Below are 9,869 nucleotides of genomic sequence, written 5' to 3'. Positions count from 1 at the left end.
AGTAGAATAAGTGCTTGCCTGGCAATTGAACTGAGTTCAATCCCCAGTTCTGCAACAAAAAAAAAAAAAAGAAAAAAGAAAGAAAGAAAGGAGTGAGGAAAGAAAAATCTATGACTAAATTAATTCCAAGACGGGCTTGGCTCTGGGGAGCAGGGAGGCTGCTGGAAGGTGCAGTGCGTTCTGGGATAAGGGCAGGGCTCTTGTAAGGCCCCATTTGTAAGAACCTCACTATTGCCCCTGTTTCACATCTTCTTCCAGAATCTACCACCGGGAGAACTTTACTGGACAAGGAAAGGGGGAGGCACCTGTGTGACTGAACTCCCAGGACAGAGGTTTGCCTATGGCTGTCCAATCCACAGAGGCCAGTGTCTGCAGCAGAAGAGCCACCCCAAGGAAATGAGGGCGCAGTGCCTCTGAGCATTTCTTACTAGAGATGAACCCCCCCACATGTCAACCCCAGCTCTCTGGGGAGTGCAGGAAAACAGGGGTCCTGGACATTCAGCCCGGGTTCACATCTTCTCTTTGACCCCATAGTGGAAGCCCCTATCTGCCTGGTCCTGGTGCTGTGAGGGCGCAGAGCAAGCACCCAGCTGACAAAGTAGATGTGCACATAAGGAGGGCAGGATGGAGGACGCTGCGTGGGGAGAGAGGCACAAGACACTTGGTAGGAATTCCTGAGTCCCTGCCTGGGAAGTAGAGGGGCTGCGCCGTTCTCTGGGTTAAGCCCTCAGTCATTGATCTGGTGCCTCCCGTACGTCCTGGTCAGAGCACCTCACACACAGGATCTCATTTAATTCTCACAAGCAAGCTGTGTGTGTACCCTTCTCTGAAAGTTCACTGCGAATTGTTTAAAATCATTAACTTCTGGGATTACTCAAGTAAGCAGCAGAGACTAGGATGGGAGCTGAGATGTATCTGAATCAAACAAAGCCCAGGCCACAGCTGGCCACTAGGGTCTTACCCCTCCAGATCTGGGCAAAGGAGAAACACAGCCACGGAGCAGGCTACTCCTGCACCAGGGGAAGCTGGCACCGAGGGGCGGGGAGCATTCCAGGGGACTCTTCCGGTAGCCCTCATACCCCACCTTAGCCCCTTTCTCCAGAGCCTCCCACCTCCTCTCAGAAGAGCTGCTCTGACTCAGCATTAGGAAGTGGGTGGCAGCCACCTCCGAGGGACAGCAAGAAGGGAACTTACACCACTCTCTGGATGCCGGTGGCTGTGTACGTCAGGCCCTTCAGCTGTACGATGGGCATCACCAGGCTCTCGGGGCTTGGGTTGGTCTGGAATTGGGTGAAGGTGAAGTGGATCTTCAGGAGGTTTGAGTACTGCATCAGGGAGAACTGCAAAGACCAGAGAGGAGGCCCTGGCACTCAGGATGTGTCACGCTGGTGGTGACTTTCAGTGAACTTCTGATTTTGGAGAAAATACTTATCAGTATTGAACTTAGGGGGCCTTGGACATGCCAGGCCAGAACACTACCACTGAGCTATTTCCCAACCCCTAAAATTATTTTAAAATCCTTCCAGTGTTTTAAACAGAATGGGGAAAGCAGAGGAGCGAACCTCCTAGGCCAGGGACTTGACCCTGGACCTGGGCTTCAGCCCAGCGCAGCTGCACTCAGCTCCCCTCCCCAGGCCTCCGCCCGGCACTCACCAGGGTGTTGGTGTCCTTGAACTGGTCCATCACAGCTTTGACAAAACCCTTCATCTGGTTAAATTCACTTTGTTCAATGCTGCCAGAGCCATCAATCAGAAAGGCAATGTCCATCTCTTGATTTGGACACTCTGTGGGCAGGGAGGAATCAGAGAGCCGAGCGTGATGCCCAGAGGTGGCTGAACCCCTTCCTGCTCAGCGGGCACAGGGCCAGTCCTGGCCTTGCAACCCACAGGAGAGATCCGGGTGCATTGCCCGCCCCTCTTCTGCCCTCAGTGGAGTCCTAGCTGCTCCCCTCCTCCCGCATGGCCTGGGGCGAGTGACAAAGAAGCCAGAGCCAGGTGGACTATGCCATCATTCAGTCAGCAAATCCTCAGGAAACATGTATTCTGGAGCTGCTAAGGAGCCGAAAGGGAGGCAGGTAAGCGGAACACTTCGGAGCACGCTTTCTGGAGCCATAGTGCGTGGCCTTGGGGCCCAGATCGGCCGCTTACTCTAGTTGGCAACTCCAAGCAAGTTGCTTAATTTCTCTGGGCTTCAATTTGCACTCTGTAAAATGGGGTGATACTAGTGCCTCCCACACTGGGTTACTGAAAGGACGTAACTACTAGCATGACAGAAGATGCTGGAGAGAAGGCCTGGCTCTCTGTAAGTGTTAGTTAGATGAGCATCACCACCCAGGCCAGCCATTTCCGGGCGTGCAGGACACGCCTGCGGGGGATGACAACAGCCCACTCCTTTCAAGACTGAGGCCCTCCTCACCTTCATTCCCAAGTGTGGAGCTGGCTGCCAATGGCTTTCTGCAAAGTCTGCCCCCAGGACTCAGCCTAGGCAGAAGGAAGCTGCTCTGCAAGGGTTCCGCCCTCCTATGCCCAGGAGCTACCCATTGCCAAGGTCTGCAGGGTCTGCTAAGGCCTGCGCTGGAACTGCACCACTGTCCAGCTTGTCCTGGCCCAGGCCTGCTCCCTCGCGTCCAACCTGGCCCTGCTCCCGAGAACATTCCCCTATGAACCTCAGCATCTGTTTCTGGGGAAATCTGACCTTAAGCCCATAGCTTTAAAAATAAAAATAAAAAGGTACCATCTCTTCTTATCGTTTTTGTCTTTGGAGTTCACACTATTGTGAGAAAGACACACTATAGCAAAAGAAAATAAATCCATTGCAGAGTACCCCCCGCTCCTGCAGGGCTCTTGGCCGGCATGCAGGGCCCAGCTGGGACTCCGCCAGCCCCACATCCTGTGCTGCTCTGGTGCTGGGAGCGCAGGCCACCGCAGCACTGAGGTGTGACCACACCACCAAGCTGTGGTGACTCACCTCCCACCGCCTGAGCAGAGCGAAGGCCTTCTCCTCTCCCCGCCACACACGGCCACTTCCCTTCCTGCTTCCTCAGTGACTAGAAAATCCAGCTCCCTGCATGGTAGGCTGAAATCTCTCAGGTGCTGCCTGGGCAGCTGACGCCATGCCCCTGTGCCCACTTTTTCAGCTATGCTATAGAATCCCACCATCCTCCTCCACTGCCCACAATATTTCTCACAAGCTCCTTCTGTGCTCTCCACTGGGCTGCCAGAGGTGCCCGGATGGAGCTGAACACATTGCTAAAAGGACTAAGGTAGCAGAGCAAGGCCACCTCAAACTCTCAGCTCTACCGGTCCGTGGAAGCTCATTGCTCTGAATTGCAATTTTCTTATCTTTACATGGACACCATCTTGTCCACCACCCAGAGGTCTTGTGAGGATGCAGGAAGGCAGTGGTCACCAGGCCCACAGTGCTTCGTGGCACCATGCTCAGTGGACTCCAGCCCTCCCCATTTCCACCAACACCTGCCTTGCCTGCCCCCAGGTTTATGCTCCTGTGTTTCCTTTTACCAGGCCTCCTGCCTCAGAAGGACCCTAGGCTCTCACACCTCCACCTCTTCCATTCTCTCTGTTCTCTGTATAAAGTTGGCCCTCACACTTCGGTCTGAGAGTGTTTCTCCAGGCTTCATGGGGCCTGTGGTCTAAAGCATTGTTCTCAGCCACATCCCAGAGGCCCCAGCTGTCCCCTTAGGCTGGCTCCTGCGCACTTCCAGTCAGACCAAGCGCACAGCAGAAGGGTGTCAAGAGCTGTGGCATGTTCTGTGTAAGCGGGAATCTACGCTTCATGCACACCAGATCCTTGAAGTTTTATAACTAGCATGGTGATTAAGCTTCATTTTACTAATGAGGAAACAGAAGCCCAGAAAATGAAGCTGTTGTCATGACACCAAAAAATTCTCAAAGTTGGGCCCCACCGTGGCACAGACTGACTCGCAGACAGATGCCTCAGGCCCCTCTCTCGCTGAAAGACCCAGACCTGGCTGGAACCTGGAACTTTGCACTTTCCATAGCTCTACCACTTGCTCCCCTTCGGGGAGAAGGCTTAGCATGGAGATCCTGCTGTCAGCAGGGAACCATGGAGAACAGCCGCCTTCCCCACAGGCCCCTTACCCCAATCCCCCTCCACCTCCAGGCTTCTTGGGTCTTTCTGCTGAAGCTCAGGATGCGTCTGTGTACCTGTGGCAGCTGCCAGACCCTTACACCCTCTCTGGCCTAAGCAGGGCCCTCTGTTCCCACCAGGACCTTGGCCCTGAGGGCTTCTCTCCTCCAGCCAGGCCGAGCTCCCTCCCATCCCCCTCTTGGGCTCTTCAGGCTCCACTTAGCCACACTCAGGCCTCCAGGAGAGGGACCCACGGGGAGGTCATGCCCTGCCCATTCAGCACCTCTAAGGCACTCACCTGTCAGGGCCGCAGGGACTGTCCGGATGGCCTGTAGGTGGGAGTTCAACAGGAGGCAGGAGCCCTTTGCGTACATGTTCTCCCCACAGGCTCTGTGCACAGTTGGCCCGCAGGCCTGAGGGTAGAGACCCGTGAGCAAGGTTCCAGGAGGGCCTCCTTACCTCCTCCTCCCTGTGTGGTGTCCCAGGTAACTCACCAAGAGCCAGGAGTGGTTAGTGGAGGTGGCCAGGGACAGACCCAGGGACATGTTCACAGCTTCTAGGGGCACTGAGAGGGCAGACACCCTCGATCACACTCAGCAACACACCCTCATGGGGAGAGCTGGGGCTGGAGACCTTTGAGGGGGCACGCTTGGGTCAAGCGAGGAGAGGTGGGGGTCCCAGCACCCGGCTGAGTCACTCACTGTGCAAGGAGATGGGGTGGCACGAGCTGGCTGCAGGCAAGCAGCTGTACAGCCGGCCCGTTTGGTTGGCTGCCGTGACCTCTTGGGGCGCTCCCACCACCAGCCTGGAGGCAGAGCACACACACAAACAGGGTGGAGGTAGGAAGGGGGTGCTTGGGGCCAAGGAAATATCTTGGGGTGGAAAATGCAACTTGGTGAGGGACACTCTCGGCATCTGGAGCCAGAGAAGCTGTTCAGAACTCAGGCCTGAGTGTAAGCCGCTTATCCTTGAGGACTGCACTGGGGTCCACACAGATCTGCTCTTCGGTGTGCGTGTGCGTGTGCGTGTGCGTGTGCGTGTGTGTGTGTGTGTGTTGGAGTACACATACCCTTTACATTTGTAAGCATTTACCTCCCAACAAGACTGTTTAAAAAACAAAAATGGCAGAAGAATCCCCAAGTAAGTCTCTCCCTCACTACAATTCTTTGTGAATTAGCACAAGTCGCTACTGATTGCCTTATATATCATGACCCTTATGTATGGGATGGTCAATGAATATTTGTTAAATTAAAGGTGTAAGACGTGTGGCATCTCCCCATCATGCTAAGCGCATTGTGATCCTGAGTCCGCGTGTGGAACCACCTCAGGTTAAACAGCACAATTCCTGAAGCCTCAGCTTTCTCAACAGATGGCTGATCTTTAAATAATTGGACAAATTTAAATGTCATGTAAATAATTTAAATTGGATGAACAATATAAAGCAGCTGCATCCAAAACCCTATGTATATTTATCACCTTATACACAGAAATCATTTATTTGTAAAACTCCCTGAGGTAAAAAAAAAATCTTGTTTAATGTTGGAAATATTTGATCGCCACCACCAACCTCCTCGCCCAGATGAGGAAACCAGAGCCTGCTGCTGTGTGTTCAGTCGCTGGGCCAGGCTTAGCTGAGAGGACACAAAGGCGTCTTTCAGTCAGCCACTCCCTTTACAGGAAGCTGTCGCCTCTGTGCGTGGAATCTGAATTTGCTGATGAAAACCAGAACAGAGGGCCAGGGCGCTAGCTGCTTGGGGCCTGCTGGCATGCTGGTCAAGTGCCCGCCAGTCATCACGCTGCTCTCTCATTATGCTGCACAACCTTTTCGGTATTTGGTTTTTGGTTCAACAAAAATAAGAACTTAGCAGTGGGCAGAGTGGTACCAAGCTCGAGTGTCTTTAATTGCGCTGTGGCTGCTTGGGTGTCCCGAACCAATGCAAAACCTTTACCTTCCTGTCATTCTGACTTTTGAATGAGCCAGAGGAACCTCAGTACCAGATTCCATGAAGGAAGTGGGTGAGGACAACGCCAGTGTCTCCACAAGTTGCCTTTCCAAGGGAGGGCAGCAACATTCAGTGTGTTTTTGATCATATCTTGTGAAGACACTCACTGAACAGGAATTCCAGAGCTGCTTTGGAAAGTGGCAAGAGTGAGGTGACATGTGTGATCAAACTGAGTGAAAATATTTTGAGGGAGACCAACGGCGTCTATATATATATATATATATATATATATATATATATATATTTTAGGGAAGGGCCTATAGGGTGTTCAGGCTCTCACTACTAGATTGGACTCATAGTGATCTGCCTGTTTACAGTCTCCCAAGAGCTGGGATTACAGGCATGCGCCACCACATCCAGTCTCAATCGCTGTCTCAGCACGTCCGGGGGGCAGGGCCGGGGATCGAACCCCCAGCCCCTGGGCCTGCTTGCAGGCACTTTAATCTGCTGAGCTATTTGGTTGGCCCTTCCAACAGCATCTTTTTCTGGAATAATTTTTAAAATTTAAACACACACCATTCTTGATCACCTTTTGTGTGTGTGCCCTCTAATGTAAATACTAGTAACAGTAGCCAAGAAATGGCTTCTCATTCACTTTTTTTAATGGTGCCCAATAGGAAATTGAGTTGCGGAAATTGCGTGATGGGGATGGAAATGGAAACAGTGGTTACCTTTGGATTTGTTTGGTTTCAAGTGGCCAGGAGGTGAGCAGGTATAGGAGCTGACCTAGGCCCTTATCTAGGTCAAAGTTGCCAAGGATACACACATATAAGAATATCACCGAGTGAAACCCTTCAGTCTGCATGCCAGGTTGCAAAACAAAGAAAAGCCCAAATCCTGATGCTGCGCTTGCTTCTGTCTCCCCAGCCCACCAGCTGGCCACAGCAGGGACAGGTTATGCATGTCCCATTCAGTGGCCTCTCCAGCTCCTTGTCGGCCAGCTGTAGGAGTGTGCTCCCAGCTCAGCTCCTTAGCAGAGGCTACTAGAATTGTTCTCTAGGTTTGCTCTCTCCCTTCCGGGGTCCCATGCTTTGGTTATACTTGCATCAAATTATAATTTGGACCTCTGAGTCCTTATATCTGACACAAGAAAAATTGTGAGTCTTTCTCTCCATCTTTTTTTTTTTTCCTTTTGGTATGTATTTGGTACAGGGTCTCACTATGCAGCTCAGACTCGCAGTGATCCTCCTGTTTTCAGCCTCCCTAGCGCTGGGATTACAGGTATGCCAGGACTTGTTCGCCAGCTCAGCACACCCCAGGGGCAGGATGGGCGTGGCATGTGGTGTCAGGAATCAAACCTGGGTCCTTGTGCTTACCTAAGCCGGCACTTAGTCTGCTGAGCTATCTCCCCGGCCCTCATCCTGATGGTTTTTGCTAGCTAGTGTAATATTCCAAAATATGCATAGCATGAGAGCCCTCGACCCTGGCCTTGCCTAGTTCATGCCAGGTGTTACGGTTTGTGTCTAGATGTCCCCACTGCGCAGCCTCTTGTGGTCATAGGTAGGGCTTTTCCACATGTGGATGAATCTAGAGTATATGATGTGGGATTAAGGATGTGTGATTACCACATTAGCCCACTGATTGGTTTGGTGCCACCCTAACCCCAGTAGCTAGCTAGAGTACAAAGGGGGGCAGAAAAGGGCCTCTGAGCATTCTGCCCTCCCTGAACCATTTCTCCTCTGAAAAACCTGCCTCAGAACCAGCCAGCTGTGGACTGAAACCTCGACAAACCGTGAATCAAATCAGCTTTTCTTCCTTAACTTTGGGTGTTGGGTATTTTGCCTCAGCAATGAGAAAAGTAATTAAGACACCTGGGGACAAGGACAGGCACAATTGCTGGGAGCTAAAGTGCCTTCCCCTGGGAGACTGGCTGCCTGTGACCCAAGGCCTCCACCCCCCAGTGCACATCTAGTACTAGCAAAGCACAAATGCAAAAATATAATCATTAAGAATTTCAAGAGCCCAAGCGCAGAGCATAAACTTCAAGTTTAACAAAGGTGGGTGCAAATACGCTGGTCACTCGAGAAGCTCCACCTGCTGGGCAGGGTCAAGGCTTCCCTCCCAAGGCTGGGTGTGAACCAGCATCTCAGGGCCCTTCTTGCAATCAGAAGTAGCAGATGGTGGTCTCAGGGCCTTGGGAGAGAGGTCACCCAGGCTTCCTTTCTTCTAGGACACCTCTCTGAGCACCACAACACTCCCTACCTGTAGGATCAGGGTAGGGAAGAAAGTAACATCGTAGGGCCTACCGAGATCTGCCAAACTGAGCCACGGTCCACCCAAAGCCAGCTGCGTCCCCGTGGAAGATTATGGGGTTCTCCACATCCAAGTTGAATCCATGATAAGAAGCCATTGCTAGGAAATATGGGCAAAGATGGAGGTAATCAGAGGAGCCCCCTCCTTGGGCCCACTCTTCTGATACCCTGTCCCACTCTGACCTAGGTTACCACCTGCCCACAGGACCAAGCCCTCTCTTGCCACCACACTTACTGGTCTGCCACCTATGTATGTGGTTCTCATCTCCCCCTGTCCCCCACTAATCAAACCCCAATGCAAAGGGCAACACTCCAGGCAACTGGCTCATCAGACAGAGTGTATTTCAAAGGCTATTTGGGATCTGAAATTAGGCCAGTTGCTTCCCGCTAGGCCAGATCAGGAATATCCTTAAAGAGAAAATGAAAGTGCAATTAATTGTTTAAACTGGGATCTTCTAGGAATAAAAAGGGGAACCGCCCAAATCAGACTGGACACTGCTCAGGGCACTGGGGCACCCTGCAGGGAGATGGTCCTGTCTCATGACACAGAGACCGCAAGGTCCAGATGTACTCGGGTGTTTCCCACATCCCCTCTCTTGGTGCCCGGTTCTCAAAGAGAAGGTCTTTGTCCTGTTGCTGAGTTGTAAAGCAGTGGCTGGCCTCAGAGGCTCTCTAATTACTACTTGTGGGTAACTACACAGTGCAGCAAGGCTGGATCCCACCCTGTTCCCGTGATCCTTTGCAGCCTGCACTCCACTTGCTGGTGGCTGATCCCTCCCCCCCAAAGCTTCACAGGGGAGATGGCACTTCAAGGACTTCCCTGATTCCTCCATGTCCCAGGCAGCCATCTTTCTTCCCTAGAATTCCCTGTTATCTCTGTATTAAGATTATTTCTAACCTCCAAAATAGGAAAGTTCTAAGGGGACTAAGTGTCTGGACAGCTGGTGACAACGAGCTAGAGCCACACTGGGGTTCTGGAAAGAGGCCAGACAGGGCCAGGTGTGGTGATGCCCACCTGTAGTCTCAGCACTCAGGAGGCTGAGACAGGAGGATCATGGCAAGTTTGAGACCATCCTGGGCTAGAAAGTGAGCTCAAGCCCAGGCTGAACCGCATAGAGAGACCTGTAAAGGGTTAACAGAATTTTGTGCCTTATCTGTGGGATATTATTTAAAAAAAAAAAAAACCTTGTGCTTCCTGTTATGTACTCTAGAAATGTATTCTCTCTCTCTCTCTCAGCTCAAGTCTGTTCAGCAATAAATAACTGTTTCTGGTCAAGGCAGCAAGCTGAAACAAACTCCCTCCCTAACCATCTCCTGTAACATAGTCAGCTTAAGTATCTTGTACAAATATGCACTTATCACTAAGCTGTGAAAGACCCTTTAGTTACGAACAGTTTGCAGCTGTGTAGAATGAAGTTTTCTGTTGTTCTGCGCTAGATAACAAGTTTGCTTATCAAACTGGATGTGATTTCTGTTATAAATACCCCCTTGCTACCTACGTTCGGGC

The 9,869-nt window shown here is 51.7% G+C and overlaps 1 protein-coding gene across 2 annotated transcripts in view; it reads right to left on the bottom strand.

The window, feature by feature from the left end:
- Itgad (integrin subunit alpha D) overlaps positions 1-8,460 on the bottom strand; it is a 26,531-nt gene extending 18,071 nt beyond the window's left edge. For both annotated transcript variants that reach the window (XM_023700037.1, XM_004623172.2), the window contains exons 1-6: positions 8,357-8,460; positions 4,809-4,912; positions 4,602-4,672; positions 4,406-4,520; positions 1,654-1,784; positions 1,195-1,340 (exon numbers count right to left, since the gene is read on the bottom strand). In XM_023700037.1, the coding sequence (XP_023555805.1) occupies positions 1,195-1,340; positions 1,654-1,784; positions 4,406-4,520; positions 4,602-4,672; positions 4,809-4,912; positions 8,357-8,460 (671 nt within the window). The remainder of the gene's footprint in view (positions 1-1,194; positions 1,341-1,653; positions 1,785-4,405; positions 4,521-4,601; positions 4,673-4,808; positions 4,913-8,356) is intronic.
- Between the last annotated feature and the right edge of the window lie 1,409 nt (positions 8,461-9,869).

Source organism: Octodon degus, unplaced genomic scaffold (genome assembly GCF_000260255.1).
Source record: "Octodon degus isolate 3935 unplaced genomic scaffold, OctDeg1.0 scaffold00001, whole genome shotgun sequence".
Classification (NCBI taxonomy): Eukaryota; Metazoa; Chordata; class Mammalia; order Rodentia; family Octodontidae; genus Octodon; species Octodon degus.
Note: the sequence above shows the minus strand (reverse complement) of the source record. Positions and strands in the feature narration are given on the sequence as shown.